The sequence below is a fragment of the Pogoniulus pusillus genome, chromosome 21 (genome assembly GCF_015220805.1).
Source record: "Pogoniulus pusillus isolate bPogPus1 chromosome 21, bPogPus1.pri, whole genome shotgun sequence".
NCBI classification, from domain to species: Eukaryota; Metazoa; Chordata; class Aves; order Piciformes; family Lybiidae; genus Pogoniulus; species Pogoniulus pusillus.
This window is the reverse complement of record NC_087284.1, coordinates 20050248-20072235: the sequence shown is the minus strand read 5'-3', so window position 1 is coordinate 20072235 and position 21988 is coordinate 20050248. Positions and strand designations below refer to the sequence as shown.

At 39.4% G+C, this 21988-nt stretch overlaps 1 protein-coding gene across 6 annotated transcripts in view; it reads left to right on the top strand.

The window, feature by feature from the left end:
• BRD9 (bromodomain containing 9) overlaps positions 1-21988 on the top strand; it is a 27499-nt gene extending 5511 nt beyond the window's left edge. Inside the window, exons 4-18 of one of the 6 annotated variants that reach the window (XM_064161177.1) lie at positions 2364-2424; positions 4262-4406; positions 6476-6586; positions 7432-7544; positions 8971-9078; positions 9922-10054; positions 10897-10972; positions 12700-12795; positions 13542-13674; positions 14741-14852; positions 17393-17431; positions 18078-18149; positions 19274-19376; positions 20129-20296; positions 21044-21988. In XM_064161177.1, the coding sequence (XP_064017247.1) occupies positions 2364-2424; positions 4262-4406; positions 6476-6586; positions 7432-7544; positions 8971-9078; positions 9922-10054; positions 10897-10972; positions 12700-12795; positions 13542-13674; positions 14741-14852; positions 17393-17431; positions 18078-18149; positions 19274-19376; positions 20129-20296; positions 21044-21144 (1571 nt within the window). In that variant the 3' untranslated portion in view covers positions 21145-21988. Of the gene's footprint in view, positions 1-2363; positions 2425-4261; positions 4407-6475; positions 6587-7368; positions 7545-8970; positions 9079-9921; positions 10055-10896; positions 10973-12699; positions 12796-13541; positions 13675-14740; positions 14853-17392; positions 17432-18077; positions 18150-19273; positions 19377-20128; positions 20297-21043 lie in introns of all 6 variants that reach the window. The other 5 variants (XM_064161176.1, XM_064161175.1, XM_064161178.1 and 2 more) reach the window with 5 other exon arrangements.

Below are 21988 nucleotides of genomic sequence, written 5' to 3'. Positions count from 1 at the left end.
TGATAATTTACTGAGGAATATGCTAATTGTGCACATTAAACGGGAATAGCATCCAAACAATGTCAAGGTGACCTAGGAGGGATACCTAAATTTCTCTGCCCAAAACTTTGTCTCTGAGTGGCCTAAAGCCTTGAAAAACTGACAAGCTAGGATGGTATCTATATTGACAAGGCTTCTATTTTCATCTGCTTGGAAAATATCATTCAAAAGCATATAAGTTATATGCATTGATTAAGAAGGGAAATGTCTCTTCTTTATTGTGATGAAGAGTTTGAATTTTGATTGTATCATATTGCTGCTTTAGTTTTGTTTTTCAAACTTCACATTAAAGCCTCTAAGTATGTGCATGGAACAGGAAATAGAACAGAGGTGAGTAATGTCCTAGGTTTGACTAGTACAGGGTTAACTTTCTTCACAAGAAGTTGGGAGGAGCTACACTCAGGACAGCCAGAGGGCTATTCCATACCATACTGATGGTCATTCCTGATACGTAGCAAGCATCAGCATCATTGGGTTAGCTGTTATCCCTCTTTTTATGTATTACTTCATTCATATAACTCTTATTCCTGTTCTCTTCTTCATTCTTTGTATTGTTTTATTTAAGTCTTCTTATCTCAACCTGTGGGATTTTGTGGTTTTCTTCCACTTTCTCTTCCCCATCATACTGGGCTGTGGGGTGCTGTTTTGTGAGTGGCTGCATGGATCTCGGCTGTGGCTGGGTCTATAAACCATGACACCACTAAACCAAACTATCCCTTTCCTCCACCTGACTGAAGGTAGGGTTCCTCTAATCCTGATCATGGTCACTCACTTTTTGTGAGAATGACTCAGAAGTTCCCTTAAGAGGATTTAAGTAATGTCAGCACTTCTACTCTGGGGAATTGCCCACAGGAAACTGAAGTGCCCATCCTTGGACAAATCCCCTTTAGTGATATGGCTTTTTTACCCTTACAGCTCATGTATTCATGCAGCTAGGATGGAATTGGGTTTTCCTTCCCGACTTCTCATGTCCTCTCTATGGTCATGTCAGTAAAACCACAGGGAGTCCCATCATGTGTACCTCCCAAATTCTCTGTCTTGAGCAGATTGTCCTTTCATAATAGCTGAGGCCCATAGATTTGGGTACTGAAACATGTCCTCTTCGAATTGCTGGAACCCTCATGACAATTCCTCCACAGCTGAAGCACCAGTCCTCTAGGGAGGAGAAAAAAGTTCCTTCATATTGCCAGAGTATGCCAGCCAATTCATCCACCATTTGTTTCTGGCCATCTTTCCAGGACAGTTTGGCCATTGAGTTGGCATAAAATGATGGTGCACTTTGTAGAAACGTGTACCAGATGGGTGGTGTGCACTGGACTTCATCTGAAGCTCTGGGTGATTCTGTTACTTGGATTGTTATAAATCCCTTCAGCATAGCTAATTCCCTCAGGTACTGAATACCACAGTGTATTCATCATACGTATAGAACACCGTGCAAGCAAATAGACCAAATAAAAATGGACAAATAAACCTTCTGGACTTGTGCTGTTTAGCTAATATAGAAAATGCATATGACATTATTTTAACATACTAGGGTAAAATTTGTTGTTATCTTGACTTCTAGTGCTCTATGTTGGGCACCAGATGGACTGTCATGGTTTTAGACTGTGCTGTCAACTGACCAATATACAGCTGTTCACTCACTGCCCATCCCTGATACCACTGCTTTTAAATCCATGTCTCATTGATCTTTGTGTCCAGTTCTGGGCTCCTCAATTCAGTAGAGATGTTGAGGTGCTGGAACATGTCCAGAGAAGGGCGACAAAGCTGGTGAGGAGCCTGGAACACAAACCCTATGAGGAGAGGCTGAGGGAGATGGGGATGTTTAGCCTAGAGAAGAGGAGGCTCAGGGGGGACCTCATTGCTGCCTACAACTACCTGAAGGGAGGTTGTAGCCAGGTGGGGGTTGGTCTCTTCTGCCAGGCAACCAGCAACAGAACAAGGGGACACAGTCTCAAGTTGTGCCGGGGTAGGTATAGGCTGGATGTTAGGAGGAAGTTGTTGGCAGAGAGAGTGATTGGCATTGGAATGGGCTGCCCAGGGAGGTGCTGGAGTCACTGTTCCTGGAGATGTTCAAGCAAAGCCTGGCTGAGGCACTTAATGCCATGGTCTAGTTGACTGGCTAGGGCTGGGTGCTAGGTTGGACTGGCTGATCTTGGAGGTCTCTTCCAACCTCGCTGACTCTATGATTCTGTGACCTTCAGATTGATACAAGCTGTACTTGTAGTTAAGATTTTCTCCATGGTATCTGTATTTCTAAATAAATACATAAATCTGCATTCTGTTTCATTGCACTTACCCATATTTCTGTCTCCCAACTGCAGCTGAAAATGAGAGCACGCCGATCCAGCAACTGCTAGAGCACTTTCTTCGCCAGCTTCAAAGGTATTAAGTGTATAGTATCTACAGCTGTGCCCACAGTGTCTAATGCCTATTTGTATTTGTTATTTTACAACTTCCTGTCCTGGTTTTCTGCTTAAAATAGTGCCTAAAGACTGGATCTACTGTGTTTGGTAACCTTTATGACTACGTTAGGCTTGGTTGTTTGTAAAGATCAGTTAAGGAAAATTATTACCAACTGAGCATCAGTGGGGAAGTGTTTTGGGCAAAGGATGCATAGCCACTTTAAATTTATCAAATATCAGTGACTTAGTCTAGAAATTTAAAACCTGTTTATGCATTTTAATAGTATAAAAGATAAGACTGTTCTTACAAAATTTTGTTGTGTCCTCTTGTCAGATACCAAATCAAGTTTGTACCTGTTTACTTGATAATTCTCTTAGTTTGGAGGAACCTTTTATTTTCATAGAATCAATTTGGTTGGAAAGACCTCTTTGGAATTTCACCCCTGAGGAAGTGCAAAGTCTTGACAAACTGGTAAAATGTTTGGGAAAAGTATGTTGTGAGCCTGGAAATTCCCAAGAGATAGAAATCACTGCAATGTGTTAGGGCCTGGTTTGTGCCTATCAAGCCCTTCTCGTTGCCATTCAGCATAGGCAAGGGGAAAAGAAGGTCTTTGGGCCTACAGACAGACCAACAGGCATGGCAGCTGCACCAGAGAGCCAAACTGTGCCAGTATCAGTCACCCCTGTACAGCAAAAGAGGTACAGGAGGAAAACAGCTTGTCCTGCAAAGGACAAGGATGCATATCCCAGAGTACAGTCTTACAGTGACCCTGTCTACCAAGTGACTTGGAATAAGCATGATTTTCAGTGGGGTCCTCAGCAGTGACAGGCCTCTGAAGAAATTAAACAGGAGATTTTGCATGCAGTCGTTCTCAGGCCAGTGTGCACAGGACAAAGTGTTACAAATGTGCTGTACACTACAGCAGGGAAGAATGGTCTCACATGGAGCCTTTGGCAGAAAACATCCAGGGGCATTTGAGATCGATCCCTAGGATTCTGGAGTCAAAGCTACAAAGGAGCTAAGGCAAACTACACTCCAACTCAAAAATATATACTGGAAGCACAGGAAGTTCAAGCTGCCTTGGAGGTGATCAGTGCTGCTAGTGACTGCTAGTGCTGTGCTGGATGTTCAAAGGAAGAGTCTTAAAAGGCATTGTGATCAAATAGGGAACCCTAGCTGCCCCTTCTTACAAGTTATCACAAACTGGCCAGAAGGCAGAGCTTTTGGGGTACCACCAGAGAAAACAGAGGTGACACATGCAGAGGAGGTCCCACCCTACAATAAATTGCTAGGTAATGAAAAATTATATGCCCTGTTTACTGATGGGTCCTGTGGCATTGTGGGAAAACACCAAAGGTGGAAGGCTGCTGTGTAGAGTCCCACATGACAAGTTGCAGAAGCTGCTGAGCTTTTTATTTTGTAAAACATAGCAATAAGGTGGTTTTGGAACTAATTTGGAAGTACTAAACACTGCTTACGCTTAGAGGGCCTCATAAACAGTAAGAATTTAAGAGTTCATTACTCAATGAAACCAAGACACATTCAGAGTGTGAATAGAGACACAGAAAGCACACAAGAAGTAATGAAGTAGTTTTTAAAATAGCTGAATGTGTTTCAAAAAGTCTGCATATGTGTAGTCAAAACTCTCTCCTGTAATAGGATGTTTCTCAAATATACTTCTGTTTTATGAGAGTGCTTTAGTGGTTTCATTTTTCCTTTTAAGAAACACTATTCTTTTTACACCAGTAATGTGTTATAAAAAGAGTGATCATTTTCTTTGCTGATACAAATCTAAATGTATTGTTTTTGTTTTTAGGAAAGATCCTCATGGGTTTTTTGCTTTTCCAGTCACGGATGCCATTGCTCCTGGATATTCCATGATAATAAAGCACCCCATGGATTTTGGTACAATGAAGGAAAAAATTGCAGCAAATGAATACAAATCAGTCACTGAGTTCAAGGTAAATTCATAGAGATTGAATTACAGTATCACAGTATCACAGTATCACCAAGGTTGGAAGAGACCTCACAGATCATCAAGTCCAACCCTTTACCACAGTGCCCAAGGCTAGACCATGGCACCAAGTGCCACATCCAACCTTGCCTTGAACTGCCCCAGGGACGACGACTCCACCACCTCCCCAGGCAGCCCATTCCAGTGCCTAATGACTCTCTCAGTGAAGAACTTTCTCCTCACCTCGAGCCGAAATTTCCCCTGGCGCAGCCTGAGGCTGTGTCCTCTTGTTCTGGAGCTGGCCACCTGAGAGAAGAGAGCAACCTCCTCCTGGCCACAACCGCCCCTCAGGTAGTTGTAGACAGCAATAAGGTCACCCCTGAGCCTCCTCTTCTCCAGGCTAAACAACCCCAGCTCCCTAAGCCTCTCCTCGTAGGGCTTGTGCTCAAGGCCTCTCACCAGCCTCGTCGCCCTTCTCTGGACACGCTCAAGCATCTCAGTGTCCTTCCTAAACTGGGGGGCCCAGAACTGAACGCAGTACTCGAGGTGTGGTCTGACCAGTGCAGAGTACAGGGGCAGAATGACCTCCCTGCTCCTGCTGACCACACCACTCCTGATACAAGCCAGGATGCCACTGGCTCTCTTGGCCACCTGGGCACACTGCTGGCTCATGTTCAGGCGGGTATCAATCAGTACCCCCAGATCCCTCTCTGTCTGGCTGCTCTCCAGCCACTCCGACCCCAGCCTGTATCTCTGCATGGGGTTGCTGTGGCCAAAGTGCAGCACCCTGCACTTTGAGCTATTGAACCCCATCCCATTGGCCTCTGCCCATCTGTGCAGGCGGTCAAGGTCCCGCTGCAGACCTCTTTCGTGAGAAACCAATTAGTTATTTTAGAACTCTACAGTAAGAGCCAAGCATTCTTTTTAACCATAGGAGCCTTTCTTACATTACATAGAATGGTAGGGGTGGATGGGATCTCCAGAGATCATCTGGTCCAGCTGCCTTGCCAAAGCAGGATAAACACAGGAACATTTCCAGGTGGGTTTTGAAAGTCTCCAGAGATGGAGAATTCACAACTCTCTGGACTGCCTGTTCCAGTGCTCCGTCACCTTCACAGTAAAAAAGTTTGTTGAGGTCAAACTTCCTATATTCCATTTTATGTCCATTCCCCCTCTTCCTGTCAGGAAGGCTCAGGGCAGACCTCATTGCTGTCTACAGCTACTTGAAGGGAGGCTGTAGCCAGGTGGCGGGTGGCCTCTTCTCACAGGCAACCAGCAATAGAATAAGGGGACACAGTCTCAAGTTGTGCTGGGGGAAGTATAGGCTGGATGTTAGGAGGAAGTTGTTGGCAGAGAGAGTGATTTGCATTGGAATGGGCTGCCCAGGGAGGTGGTGGAGGCACCGTCCCAGGAGGTGTTTAAGAAAAGCCTGGCTGAGGCACTTAGTGCCATGGTCTGGTTGAGTGGCTAGGGCTGGGTGCTAGGTTGGACTGGCTGATCTTGGAGGTCTCTTCCAACCTGGTTGATTCTATGATTCAGTGATTCAATTTCTTCTATTTGGTCTGTTTGCATAAGGAGGAAGAGTTACATTTGGCATTCAAAGGTGAAGTGGGTTTTTTTTTAACTAAAAAGCAAGTTCCAAAGAAAACTCAGCATCTTGCAGGAGCAAAAAAGGCTCAAACTTTTGCACTTCTTAATTACTTTTTGGTATGCATTTACTCCGTGAGCCTGCCACTAAGTATCACAGTATCACCAAGGTTGGAAGAGACCTCACAGATCATCAAGTCCAACCTGTTACCATAGAGCTCAAGGCTAGACCATGGCACCAAGTGCCACGTCCAATCCTGCCTTGAACAGCTCCAGGGATGGCGACTCCACCACCTCCCCGGGCAGCCCATTCCAGTGTCCAATGACTCTCTCAGTGAAGAACTTTCTCCTCACCTCCAGCCTAAATTTCCCCCGGCGTAGCTTGAGGCTACCTTTACTGGATTCTTCACAAAGCTGCCATGATTGAATACTATCTTCCAGTCATTTAATAAATGTTCAAAATTTTAACAGTTCTTTTGTATTTTACAGGCAGATTTTAAACTGATGTGTGATAATGCAATGACCTACAACAGACCAGACACTGTTTATTACAAGCTAGCCAAGAAGATACTGCACACAGGCTTTAAGATGATGAGCAAAGTAAGAGACCTATTAAAAACCAAAAAAAGCATGTATCTTTAGTTTTGGGGGTATTTTTTGTCATATCTAAAAGAAACATAATAACAATGAAAATCTGATTTCATCCATCTGTGATTTTTTATAGCTGTGAATATTTATTTATATGATTATAAATATATGTATTTATTTAGTGTTCACACTGCTGTATTTAAGAGTTTTACAGTATTGTTTTAACCACACCCTTATTTCTTAACCTCACTGACACCACTGAAGTTTCTAGGAGTTTCTTCCACTCACCTCAGTGGAAGCAATTAAGATAGAACCCAAGTGTAAAATATTGCTTCTGGTTGAAGCTTTGTAAACAAGTTCTCATTCCAGTTTTATTTCTGCATAAACAAGAAAGCTTTATTTTTGAAGGTGATGGGCGTTGGGGAGGTTTCAGGGATTTCACAGACAAACTTTACTCAAACCTAGTTTTTGAGTTGTGAAACTCAGACACTTTGGTGAGCTGCTCTTTGTCTGTGCAGGTGTGTGCGTGGGTTGCAGTTATGGTAAGTTTTGTGTAAAACAGGCAATTGTCTTTGTATATGCAGTTTGTTTGTTTGTCTGTTTCTCTCTTGATAGTTGGGCTGCAGAAATTCTGCTGTCATGCTACCATGACTAAATCACGTTGCATCGCCATTGGAAATGAGGCACAATGAACAAAATAAGGCCATGGCCATTCCCATCCCATCCCATTATCATAGCATCTTGGCTATGAGGGAAAGGTTAAGTCCCTGCCGCTCTGTCCTTTCTGATTCTAGGAACGGCTGTTAGCTTTGAAGCGCAGCATGTCGTTTATGCAGGACATGGATTTTTCTCAGCAGGCAGCTCTTTTGGGTGATGAAGATACAGCAGTTGAGGAACCTGTCCCTGAAGTTGTTCCTGTACAAGCAGAGACAACCAAGAAATCCAAAAAGCAAAATAAAGAAGTTATTAGGTAAAGGTTTTAATGGGCATTCTTACTGATTTGTTGCAGCTTTTGTACTATCAGGCAGCAGTAAAGAGTCTAGCAAACAAAAACCTTTTTACCTTTCTTGTGGCCCATAGGATAAACACTTGGTTGGTTCTTGTTTATAGAACTAGTTTACTAACTCAGTGATTCCCAAATTGAAACAAACCATTCAAAGAATGACTGCATACTCTGTTTAACATAGACACAAACACTGTTCACATTTTTTCCTTTTTATTTCCACTTTTTTTGGTTTTCTAAAATTACTGGCTGTCTCAAAATCTAAATACAGTCTTTCTAGAAAGACAAAGCCCCAGATCAGTAAATTTAGTCTTGAACTTTATTCTTATCAGGCAGAATATAGAGTTATAGGAGATTATTTCCAATTAAAACTTACTAAAAAGTACTTTGCTAGTGCAATAGCTGTCTTCAGGCTACTGGACACATCTGTGTTACACAGTCAGGTTTTTATAGCTGAGGTCTAATTCTAGTCAAAAGGTTCTATTTTATGAGGAGGTTGTAGTGAAATCATGATTTACAAGCAAATGATAATGTTCAGTCTTCATACATAGACATCTGAGGATAGATGTGGAATTGAAATTGTAGAGCATTACACCAATTGAAATGCTATGAGAATCAAACTGTAATAGAGCATTAATAGTCATGTCTTAAAAAATATGGTCATGTTCTACAGATTTCTTTCTTAAACATCCAAATTATCTAGAACTATTCTAATACCAATATAAAAAAAGTTGTCTATTGCTGAATCATAAACAATTATCTAAGTATAAGTTGTTATTATTTTAAGGCATTGTGTTTTGGAATGAGCTGAAAGTACACCTTTCTGTAAACAAGACTTGATTGAGGGGGGGAGTGTTTGAGTTTTGATTGGTCGAGGGTTTTTAAAGGTGCAGTGATTTGGTTTGTATGGTGCCCAGAATAATGGACTTCCTCTGATGAATTGTTACATAAATTCCATTGCAGAAGTGACTTTGTACTTTTGACAGGTTTTGTGTGCTCATCTTTGAATACAGATAGCCAACAAAGCAAGCACCTAATAGCCTTCATATGTCATGGTTGAAAACCAGAGAAAGCACTGAACTCAGTGTCTGCAAAGTGTTGAAGCAGTTTAGACTTCTATATTGTACTTTAAAAGTGACTTCATCACTTGGACATCCTACTGCAAGTAATTTTTAAAGCTTTTCTCCAGGATGTTGCAGCTTTCTGCTGCCAAGTTTTTGTCCATGAAGTATTGTCTAGAGTGTGATAGTGCTAGTTGTTGAAGAGTTTCCTGCTGTTTCCTCTTTCTTAAACTTTCAATGAAAACAAGAAACATCTTACACATTTGTCTCATAATAGTATGATCTTGTGATCTTTTTATTGTTTTTAATAGCAAAACTTTCTTGTGTATCAGATCTGAATCTCTATACAGAGAGAAATTCTTAGCTAAGCAAATGGAAGAAGATGCCCCAGGAGAGAGAAATGGATTTGGTGTGAGGAGATGCTCTACCCAGTACCTAAGGTGTTTGGCCCTAGTGTCTAATATCCATATGATGCCTTGAAAGATTTTGTTGTACAACACTTTTTTAAGTATATAATATAATGAAGACTGTCATATTACACTGATACCTTCACACTTATCCTTATAATACCATCTTTCTCTGGGTTTTATATAAGAGTTAGGATGTGTCCTGTACCATCTTAGGTATGCTTATTGGGGTTTTTTTAAATGATTTTAGTACTTATTGGAAAGGGATCTGCTGAAAGATAAACGTTAAATTCTGTAGTTTCAATTAGAAGTAATGGTGTCATTGATACTGATTAGGAATAGTAATTGTCATCATTAACAAAACAAAAGGAATCAAAGGACTCCCTTTTAGATTGGGAGCAGTGTCCTACTTCACCAAGCAACTAAATGACATAATCTTCAACAGCCTGGTTTTTTTAGTTTGTTTGTTTTCTCAGATAAGAGTTACAGAGACTCCATTATGTAATTTCCTTTCTGCTTCTTCCTATTTGGAATTTGTGAAAATTGCATGTATTCATGCATCTGGGAGACTAAAGAGACATACAGCATTCACTTTGTGTTAATGCAGTTTTACTCCCAATCTCTACTCTGTAATAATTTATTTACTTTTATTGAAGTACAGAAACAATTAAATGTTTGAAGTTCAGTAGTTTAGTAGTTCTCATCTGCTGCTGCCAAACTTCAGTTTCATAATGTGATTATAGTTACACTTGAATGCTGAAGTAGACTGACATTGGGAGAAGTGGAACTGATTGTTCTGTTTATCAAACCCAGAATTCAGCCCTTTGTTTTGTTCTAGCTTTTGTGTTCTACAGCTACTCCTCTTGTCTTTCATAGTTGCATATTTGAACCTGAGGGAAATGCATGCAGCCTGACAGATAGCACTGCTGAAGAACATGTCCTGGCACTAGTGGAACATGCAGCGGATGAAGCTCGGGATAGGATCAATCAATATCTACCCAACAGCAAGGTCTACTGCAAAACAAAGTTCACAGTGGTCTTAATTATTGTGTACTTTGTTTCATCCTTGAAATCAAGCTTTAGTTTTACATTTTCTGAGACTACAACATCTAGAATGCAGACTCTGTTTGGAACGTTACCGTGACTGCTGTTTATGATTTGGTTTTCACTGAAGTCCATTGTAGGGTGTCCTAAATGGATCTCAAATTGTAATATGTGTTGAACATGTCTAGAACTTTACTTGCATGAAACCATTAAATGTTGCACAGTCTTGAATTTCACTTCCTTAATTACAACCCTTAGCATTGAAAGTGATTTAAGTCACATCATACTTTTCTTATTGTTAAAACCTCAGAAAATGTAAACTTTGGTATAGATTGTTAGGATTTCCCTCCTCACCTAAGAAATTCAGAAAATTTTGAGTGTTAAATTACTGTTTGCAATGAGAAATCCAGAATTTCTTAGGGTTTTAAGTACAAAAGTTGTAGCTGCCAGTTATAGAACATCCTTATATACAAAATAGAGATACCTTTCAGTAACTGGAAGATAGCAGTAGCTGTCCATGTTGCAGTTTTGGGCAGTGCTAGCCACAGGTTTGATCTCCTTGAACATGATTCTGGTACTTTTCTATGTGTTCAGTTTTTGTGCTCCCTCTAGGTTGGGAGTAAAATCTGAATGATAGTATAGTTTTTTGAGCACAGTCTATGAATGGTCTGTGTTTTTTTTTAGCTATGTGAAACTCATGGTTTCTTTCATTTAAAAATGTTTTTCATAGTTTTCTCTTTAACTAAGCAACTTTGAGTTTGGACTGTTTTAATGATTGCTTCTATATCATTGTGGTTTTGCTTACAGATTGGGTATCTGAAAAAAAATGGAGATGGAACTTTATTATTTAGTGTAGTAAATTCATCTGATCCGGAGGCTGAAGGTAAATGCCATCATCTTGCAACAAAACATTTCTAGTGTTAAATATTGTTGCAGATTTTATGTCCTGACTGTAGATATAAACTCTGTGTAGTATAGGTAAGTTTTTGTTAGGAAAAATTGCTCCCAAGCCATTTTCCCTAACAGCTATATTTATTATCTTCAGTATGATACGTTTCTCTTTGCCATTCAAGTTTTCACTCTTGAGATGCTCTGTTTTGCTGACAATAACATTAAGAAGAAAAAATAATACCTATATATAAGCACTTACATATTGCTTCAACTTGTAGAGAACTTGAAAGACAGGCTTTTGCTCCAGGTACTCTATGAAGTTGAAATCTAATAGACAAAAGGTGACTGAAAGTACTATAATCCAATGTGAAAGCGCAATGCACAGAAGCAAATACAGAATGATCTAAGTTTTGGGGGGTTTTGTCATGTCATAATTTAGATTATTATCTATATTTCACTTTTAATGAAGTTTTGCTTGGTTGTTTTCCTTTATTTCCTTAATCTTTTCTATGGGATTTTGTCTGTGTTACTACTATACATCATTTAGGTTATCTTTATGCTTTCCACTTGTTATAGTTTCAAGCTCAAAATACAGAAGTTTTGAAAGTTTGTAATGAAGAAATTTCTTTATGCTGCTCTGTGTCATATTGATTTAGTGCTTCCTTCTCTGCACCTTTTGAGATTGGAATTCATTCACAGCTCATCTACTGTTATATTGAATGCATGAACCATTTCAACTAGTTGCATTTCAGTTGGGTTTTTGATTGGGAGGTAGAAGCCCATTTGCCCTATTACCATCTGAATTTCTTTTCATGATACCTTTCCATATATTAGATTTTTCTGCAATGAAATTAATCATTCTGCCTGCCATCATGCCATTACCTGTTTAAGAAAAAAGGATTTAATACCTCTGAAATCATGCTGCTGGAAATGTAGGCTGTGGTGTAAGAGCAAGCTTTCACTGGGTGCTGTGAAGTTCTGTACTGCATCCTGATGCTTCTATTTTCCAGAATACCTTTTTTATTTGTTTGTGTAATTCATAGAAGTTAGAATGATATTGCAGATAATACTTTAGTTTGTTTTTTCGTTGTAGTTTCTGATGGTTTGTCATTTTAATCCTAGCAAGGGTCGAGACAGAAACTGATTTTCTGTTGCTCAATAGTTGAGCAAAATTACCATTAGATTCCATAAAAACCAGACAAAGTTTAAGTAATGGGAAGTGTCCTAAATGATGTTGGGATTTTTTTTTAATCTTAAAAGAATATTCCAAATTATTTGCACTATTTTAGTTAAGCAGCTCTCAAAACTTCAGAAGAAAGAAATTTTATTACTATAGCCATAATGGTAATTATCTTACCAAGGTTCTTTATGTGGTGTCTGAGGTTTTATAGACAAAGTACCCCTTAGACAACATAAAAAATTGCTTTTGTCATTTCATAATACTTGGATTTGAATGTTTATGGATCAAGTGTTAGAACAATTTCAGATGCTGCTGTGTACTTTGAAAATGAAATTATTAAGAGATGGAAACATACTTACAACATTTGAAATGTAAATTGAGAAGCTAAATTGCACCACATATCCTTAGTAAAAATGTACAGATTAAAACACATTTAGCCTTTATATTAAACTGCAACTCTTTTTGATAGCAGAATCTAAATATTTGTCATATAGATATGGTTAAAAATGTCTAAATATTCTTTTAAATCAAATCATTAGAGGAAGAGACTCACCCAGTTGATCTGAGTTCACTGTCAAGCAAATTATTACCTGGCTTCACTACACTGGGCTTTAAAGATGAACGAAGAAATAAAGGTAAATGCCAAAAAAAAAAGGTTGAATTTTGCATTAATTATTAATTAGAGCAATTTATTAATATTAAATAATTTCATATGATGCATTTCTCCAAATGAATGCTCGCTTGTATTTGTGTAATATATAATTATTCACTTTACAGCAAGTTTTAATTCCATTTACTATTTTTTGTTATTAACTGTATCCTAATTAGGAGTCTATTGATTAATGTTTTGCCTTAGTGTTGTAGCCACCCTGAAGGATTTCCAATAATTGTGGGCCATCTTCTCTGGAGGAAATCATTTTTCCCAAGGAACTGCAATTAGAATTGAGGAAAAAACACTTGGTGTCTTTTCTTGTGTGTGTCTTATGACAAAGCTTTTACAATCTGGAGATTATTTTTTCTCTAATATTGTTGACACCCTTAGTAGTTTCTAATCTATGCTCCGTAAACTGACTGGCAAGCAACAGTGAAGTAGACAGAAGCAAAAAGAAAGCTGGGGAGATTAGTATTTTTTTTTCCTTGCTGTGGGAGTATGGTTGTTAACTTCATTCTTCGTTTTCCATATGCTTAAAATAGTTATGCTGATTCCACAGCCTGAAAGTGTCTGAGAGATACTCCTCTTGATTCCACTTGCAGGAAAAAAACACAATGGCATTTTCTGTCTGTGTCAGAAAACAAAATCTTTACTTTCTGCTCTCCTGCCCCCAGGTAATCTTTTACACTTGTCCTCATTCTTTGTTGTGTCTTTCTTTTTCTTGCCTAGTAACCTTTCTTACCAGTGCTAGTACAGCACCTTCCATGCAGAACAACTCTATATTTCATGATTTAAAAGCAGATGAAATGGAACTCCTGTACTCAGCATATGGAGATGAAACTGGGATACAGTGTGCCTTAAGGTGAGCACTTTCTTACTAGTAGGCCTAACTTCTCACAGCAGTTTTATGAAGGCAGTTAAGACTAAACATCATGTAGGAGAGTTTAAATGCTGGCTTTTTTCCTTAGAGTTTATTTTAGAAGATAACTAGCTTTCATCCTGCTTGGTATTTTTTCATGGGTTTGCAGGAGGGGATTGGCTGATTGGTTGGTTGTTGGAGAAAAAGGATGGGATTTGGTTTTGTTGTGCCTTTTTTTTCCCCATGTGTCCTTTTAAGTTACTCCATTTTATTGCAAGACTGTTAGGAATCTTGCTGTCTTTGACCATAGGGTATTACAGGTTGTTAAAGATACTGCATCTTGCTTTAAGTGAAACAGTAAACAGGTCTAGATGTATCACAAAATCACAGAACTTTAGAGGTTGGAAGGGACCTTCAGAGATCATTGAGTCCAGCCTCCCTGCCAAAGCAGGATCCCCTAGAGTAGTCCACACAGCAGTGCACCCAGACAGGTTTGGAAAGTCTCCAAAGAAGGAGACTCCACAGACTCTGTGGGTAGCCTGTTCCAGTGCTCCATCACCCTCACTATAAAGAAGTTTCTCCTCATGTTGAGTTGAAACCTATGCTCAAGTTTGCATCCACTGCTCTTTGTCTTACCACTGTGCACCACCAAAAAGAGATTGGCCCCATCCACTTGACACCCACCAGTGAGTATGAAACAGTGGTGTTTTTCAAGAAAGTTTCAAACCAGTTACAAATAAAATGTAGCTTTTGATCAGCTTGTCACTCTTGGAGGGAAAGAATAAGTCACAAACTTTTTTTAATCTTCTTTTTGGGGTGGTTTGGGGGCTTTTTTAACCCACTACCAATGAGAATTTAAGTTGCACATACATTTATTTTCATTTTTTTAAAGAAAGGAGAAGAAAAAGAAATCCTTCTAACAAAGACCTCAATTACTTTTCTGAAGAAAGGTAAAAGAACAAGGAAATGTAGGTGTAATAAAACAACTGAGCAAAGCCATGTTATAAGTTGATTTTTTTCTTACCAATGTAAACATTCTCTATAATGTTTCTGTCTCCATTCCTCCTAGCTTACAAGAATTTGTGAAGGATGCTGGAAATTACAGCAAGAAATTAGTAGATGATCTTCTCGACCAGATCACTAATGGAGATCATTCCAAAACTGTTTATCAGCTAAAGCAGGTGTGTCCTTGATGAACAGAGATGTCACAAGTTCATCAAAGCAAGAATGGGCCCATTTCTGTATTTTGGGTTTATTTAAATGTTTTATGTGTCATGTTATGTGTAAGATCCTGATGTCTACCTGTCCAGCCCAGGACTGTTACAGGAACTGTTCAGCAAAATGAACATGGCAAATGCAAATCTTTTGCAATAGCTTTGATATAATAGAATCTCATAGAATCAACCAGGTTGGAAGAGACCTCCAAGATCCAACCTAGCACCCAGCCCTATCCAGTCATCTAGACCATGGCACTAAGTGCCTCATCCAGGCTTTTCTTCAACACCTCCAGGAACAGTGACTCCACCACCTCCGTGGGCAGCCCATTCCAATGCCAATCACCCCCTGGCAAAAACTTGCTCCTAACATCCAGCCTATACTTTCCCCAGCACAACTTGAGACTGTGTCCCCTAGTTCTATTGGTGGTTGCCTGGGAGAAGAGGCCAACCCCCACCTGGCTACAACCTCCCTTCAGGTAGTTGTTGGCAGCAGCGAGGTCACCCCTGAGCCTCCTCCAGGCTGCACACCCCCAGCTCCCTCAGCCTCTCCTCATAGGGTTTGTGTTCCAGGCCCCTCACCTGCTTTGTCGCCCTTCTCTGCACACGTTCCAGCACCTCAACATCTCTCTTGAATTGAGAATAGAAATGCTAGCAAAAGTTAAGCCACTTATTGAAGGCAGAATTGTCATCATGAAAGGTGTCCCTGTTTTGAGTGGTGGAGCACAGACCATCGATCATCCTTGTCTCTGTCTTTCCCTCCCAGCGGCTGCTGCTGTTGGCCACACTGCACCCCACAGCCTGCTGGCTGCATGTGGGAGATGTCCCTCACATGGGTTTTCATACCCTAGCCCAGGTTGTCCCTACCTCCTAGGTGACATTTAGCTTGATTTGTCAGAAAAATTGAGTAACATAGTCATAAATCTTTAGCATGTACTTGATTTCCCTCATTAGCATACTTAGAGGTGTCAATTTTAATATTATTAAAATTGCAGTTAATTAGCCAAAGGTCTGCCTTCAGGTACCCTAGTCCTCAAAGTCTGCCTTGAAGTTGGGTGATTATGTTATTTTAGGCCTACTTCATCAGTTTTTGTCAAAACAGGGCCATCTTTCTCAGACTCCCTCCTTCAGCTCTCTAGCAGGCCAGCTTTGTGGATCTTCATTTAACACTGCCAATTGTAAATGATCTTGGTCCCAAAGCATGCTAAAATCACCTTGCCTTCCTATCTCACAGTAAGCTAGGTGTTTTTCCCACAGGATGAGATGCTTCATCAGTTTTCCCACAGTATGAGATGCAGTCAGTTTACACATAAACCTGCCTTTCCCTTTTTGCCATCTGTTTTGCTGAATGCTGGGATTCCAAGTAAAAACACATGTTCCAGACACAATAAATTACTATGCTTGAATAGATAGGTATATATATATATATATGAAAACAGTAATAATCTAAAAGGAAAGATAAACAGAATAGAGATGTACCAAGTCCCTACTGCCAGTGTTTAAGAAAAGGATATATCACCAGTTACCACCTCAAAAAACATCTGGGTTCACACTTCAGCTGGGAAGCCTCTTGGCAGCTAACTCTGGAAATTCTCAGTAACTGGGAAAGTCCTCAGGTGCATCCACCTGTAGGTGAGGCTTCAGGGGTCAGTCTAAGAGTCTCCCACTAGCTAACATCTTAGATATGTTTTCTTGGCACAAATGGGTGAGAATGTATATACAGAGTGATATGCTCTCATTGTCAGTCCCATCCAAGACACTGGCCAGGTGTTCAGATGAGGCTGAGAGCTAAACCATATCCAGTCAGCACACAATGAAATACTGTGATGTTCACATCACTATCTGCAGAGATGGATAATTAAAGAAATAGAAAACAATTATCAATGAAATACTGTCCATCTGTTCGTGTTCCTATTTACAGAAACTGGCAGTTATTTAAGCAGTAATTAACTGTTTTCATCACATTTGCTCCTTTGATTACTGCATAAGGTACAAGACAAAGGGCAGTAACCAATCATAAGCAGTAATTTCATTACACCACCTTGTTCTATGAGTATTGTTCCAAACGAGAATTTCTGAGTACCTTTCAAATGGTCAATGCCTACTTACACTTGGAAATGCTGTTCAGTTGTGACATAGGTGGCTATGAGCAGATTTGGTGCAGTTAAATGTGTTTCAGTGATGATGTGCTGTGATGTTTGATGTGTGACTATTTTGTAGTGATACATTTCACTGTCTATAAAAGTACAACCTTAAATTATTTGGAATCAGAAGTTACTGAAGTAATGAGTAAGATGCTTAATATAATTTAACACATAATTTATATAATGAATTGTAATATAAACTAAATGTAATAATGGGTCATTACGTGACAAAACAAACACTAATTTCATTTAATATCAGTAATACATTCTTTAATATAAATAGTTTAAGAGGACTCAAGGGTTAGTTAAAATGCATCATACTAAAATACTTGAAAAGTAATTGTTAATATTCTTTCTTTGCAGAGGCGAAACATTCCTGTAAAACTACCAGATGAAGTTAAAGTAAGTTACTATGCTGAGAGGCTGTTGGTTGAGGGATTTTTGCTGGAAAATGTGCCCTGGTATTTGAAGTAGAGAAAGTGATGTTCTTGGTCCTTAGAATCATAGAATGCACTGGAGTGGAAGGGACCTTTAAAGGTCATCCAGGCCAACCTATTTGCAGTAAAGAGGAGCACGATTAACTAGATGCGGTGGTTTGGCCCTGGCTGGGAGCCAGATTCCCACTAAAGCCACTCTGTCATTCTTTTTAGATGGACAGGAGAGAAGAAAAAGTAGTAAGAGGCCCATGGGTCAAGATAGAAGCAGGAGATCAGTCAAATTCAAATTCATAATTTCATTTAATGTGTGTCTATTCTTTGCAATAACACAGAAAAGCTTGATAAGTGACAAATAGGATAAAGAAAGAGTCCAGACTTTAAAAGGCTGTCCTGTGAGGCTGGCTTGTTGAGCTCTAAGTTGTTAAAGCACATGTATGTGGTCACCCATTAGAGGAAGATCCTTGTAAAGGATCCTATCACAAAACATGATAGTGTTCTGTGGTGGCCTAGCATCTGATCATGATAAACCAGCAAATTACACTAACTAAGAGTATTTCCAGGCAGCATAAGCTGTGAAATGACCAGATCTAAAATGCTGTTCTGTTCTTTAGGTTCTGCCAGTTCTCATAAAAGAAGAAAACAAATTGCGAAGTACCTGTCCAGATTCTTCCAAACAGATTATGGTAAAATGATTTTTTTCAAACATGCAAACAACCATAAGGGGAAGAAGGCAGTATTGGGGCATTCGTTTTGTTTCAGTGCAAGGACACAGATGTTTTAAACTACAGCACCTAGAATAAGCTTTCAGTACTTAAAATGGCTTCTCTGATGCTTGGTTCAGTTAGTGGCTTTGTTTTTTCTGTTCTGTGTTGTGTACTTTAATTCAGCATGCATAACTAAATCTCAGAGGCAGAAATACCACTTAAGAATCTGAAAAGATACTTTCTGTGTGCTGATGATGAATCTCTGAGGTTCAGCCTGCTGTAAAAGTGGGGAAAAAAAGTAGTATTTGTCAGTTTTGCCATACACATTGAATCACAGAATTAACCAGGTTGGAAAAGACCTCTAAGATCATCGAGTCCAACCTGTCACCTAACCCTTCTAATTAACTAACCCAGGGCACTAAGTGCCTCATCCAGCCTCCTCTTAAACACCTCCATTTCCTCTTGTCCTATTGTTAATTACTTGGAAAAAGAGGCCAATACCAACCTCATTACTACCTCTTTTTAGGTAGCTCTAGAGAGATAATAGTGAAAATAAAACATAGATGAAAGCTGCATTAACTCTCTCAGCCATGCCAGTTTCTAAGCACAGAATAGAAAGTGCTAGAATATAGAATTCCATAGAATATAGAATCAATCAGGTTGGAAAAGACCTCCAAGATCAGCCAGTCCAACCTAGCACCCAGCCCTGTCCAGTCAACTAGACCATGGCACTAAGTGCCTCATCCAGGCTTTGCTTGAACACCTCCAGGGATAGTGCCTCCACCACCTCCCTGGGCAGCCCATTCCAATGCCAATCACTCTCTCTGTGAAGAACTTCCTCCTAACATCCAGCCTAGACTTCCCCCGGCACAACTTGAGACTGTGTCCCCTTGTTCTGTAGCTGGTTGCCTGGGAGAAGAGACCAACCCCCACCTGGCTACAGCCTCCCTTCAGGTAGTTGTAAAACCATGTTTGAGCTGGCTGTGAGCTGCAAGTGTTGTGCAGAGTTTTGGGAGTATGGATTTATGCATTTACCTTAAAGGTTTACCTTAACATAGTGAGAGCTTGTCACTATTGTTAGTCTGTTTCTTGTATTTTAATAGGTTGGAGAATCTGCTGGAGAGAGTAACACTTCTGACTTGGACTTTCTCTCTATGAAACCATATTCAGATGTGTCACTTGATATTTCTATGCTAAGTTCATTAGGTAAGTAATTAAATACAAAAGCCACCAAGTATTATTTAGTTGTTCTGTTTAGGCAAAATAATAGCCAAGAATAAAAAGGTGTTCAAAAAGTAGTAATAAGTCTGCAGCTGACATAGGTAAGATTCTAGGGTTGCTGGAAGATAAATGAAATCTTGGCCCATTTCTCCTTGGAGACACTCATGTACTGGTTAGCTAATTTGTCCTGTACCACTGAAGAAACCAAGGTATTTGCACTTGACAGTTTTCATAGGATTGTAGAATGGTTTGGGTTGGAAGGAACATGTAAAGATCTTTTAGTCTAATCCCTGCAGTGAGCAGAGACAGCTTCAACTAAATCAGGTTGCTCAGAGCTCTGGCCAACCTGATCTTGAATGTTTACAGAGATGAGCAACCTGGGCTGCTGTCTTACCACCCTCAGTGTCCAGTCCAACCTAGCACCCAGCCCTATCCAGTCAACTAGACCATGGTACCAAGTGCCTCATCCAGGCTTTTCTTGAACACCTCCAGGGATAGCGACTCCACCGCCTCCCTGGGCAGCCCATTCCAATGGCAAATCAAAAACATGTAATTCTTGAAGTTGAAAACAGGTCCCCACTGTTACTTTTTACAAGTGCAAAGGAAAACAAAAGGTTGAGATCTTTTTCTTAACAGACAGCAGCCATGGTAATTTATTTTAGTAATTTTTAATAGTGACTTAGAGTCAGTCTGCATGTGCTAATTATGGGTTTTGGTTGGTAACTGGTGGCCTTTAGGGAAAGTGAAGAAGGAACTTGATCATGATGATAACCATTTACATCTGGATGAAACAACCAAGCTGCTGCAAGACCTTCATGAAGCTCAGGCTGACAGAGTGGGATCCCGGCCATCATCAAATTTGAGTTCCCTCTCCAATACCTCTGAACGAGACCAGCATCATCTTGGTAAACTTATTTGTGTCACAGAAGTTGCCATAGCTCTGATGTAATTGAAACTGGTTAAAACTTACATTTCAGCTTTGCATGAAACTCCTCTGAAAAAGCAGTATGCTGACTACAGGATCATTGGTTTAATTTTTAAACATACTTGGTGAAGGCAGCTAAGACATACTTTTGACCTCTAGAGTTAGGGACACTAATAATAGTTACTTATTTTTTCCATTAGGCCTAAGTAAAGTCATTCTGAAGTAAATGGATAGTTATTGGCAAACCCTTATATATGCACTTGCATTTTACATCTAATAGCACAAAGGGGTATGTTTATTGTGGCACAGGTGCATGCAGCAAGTAACAGGTGGGATTCTACACTAGCCTTCCATCATTAAGTGTAAAAGGCAGGATGATAGGGTAATATATCTCTTAATAGATTTTTCTAAGAAGGTAGGATATGTTGGTAGGATGATGCTTGATTATGCTTTGTGTAATTCTTCACAGCACAGTAACAGAACAATGACTTCTGAAAAAAAGGATGTAAATTACTGAAGAATCTTGGCATTTCTTTTCTGAAATACCCTGCATAAATACCAGTTAAATGTCTCTCTTGCCTTAAAAGTCTGAAAGGAACATGTGAAAGTATTAGCATTAACATCGTTAACAGTTTGCTTAATACTGTTAATGTACACAAATATGTCTCTGTTATTTATCTGTACTTTGAAAGCTTTTGATTTTGTCTTTTTTCCCCTTACTCTACAGGGAGCCCTTCTCATCTGAGTGTTGGAGAGCAGCAAGACATTGTTCATGATCCCTATGAATTTCTTCAGTCTCCAGAAACCTCAAATGCCACTACTAACTAAGCTGACATGTACTATATATATTTTGTATTTTAATTGTATTATGGTTTTATAAAGTTTTTGTCCATGGCAGAAACCTTAGTTTTGTCCTCTTTTCTGGGAGGATCCCTGTATAATATTATCATATATGCTGGATTAAACGAAACAAAAATAGCTACTTAGTACATCCTGTTGTTAGCGATGTACCAAAAGCCCGCTTTTGGTTTGCTTGTTGATAGAAGTCGTTGTCTACTGGTGTGTAAATCTTACTGAAAAGCAACAATGTGTTAGAAAAAAATATATATATTTTATAGAAGCTAATATGTGACAAATTTCTCAGTATCATGAAGCAGTCATGGCAGAATTAACAGGTTTGTTCAGGTCTTAAACTGAATAACTTCAAGGAGGAATATTTTATTTCAGCAGTTGCAGAACTGCCTGACTTGTGACCATTAGTAAATTTTCTGTCTCCTAACCCTTAATAATCCCTAGAAGTTGTTTCTGTTTTCCCTTTTTTAAATCCTTTCTGATCACTCTAGAGCATATTTAATTTGAGGGTTACAGTACTCGATAGTGGCCATAAAATCCTCATTATGAGAATTCTACCCTGAGTTTTAAAAAAGATGGATGTTTTTGTGATCCCTTGTGTCCTGAAACAGAAAATGTACTACTTTTGAATATCTACAATTATTTGGATGATGAACACACAGGATAAGGGGTGCATTTCAAGTAATTTTACAATGAAACTTTTATAATGCAGTGCTGATGTAACTAGGGGGATTTTTTTACCATTGGGATGTGCAAGCTAGACAAGTGTTATGAAATCACAGTATTTTGTAAATGTTAATAAAACTGCAGAACCACTGTT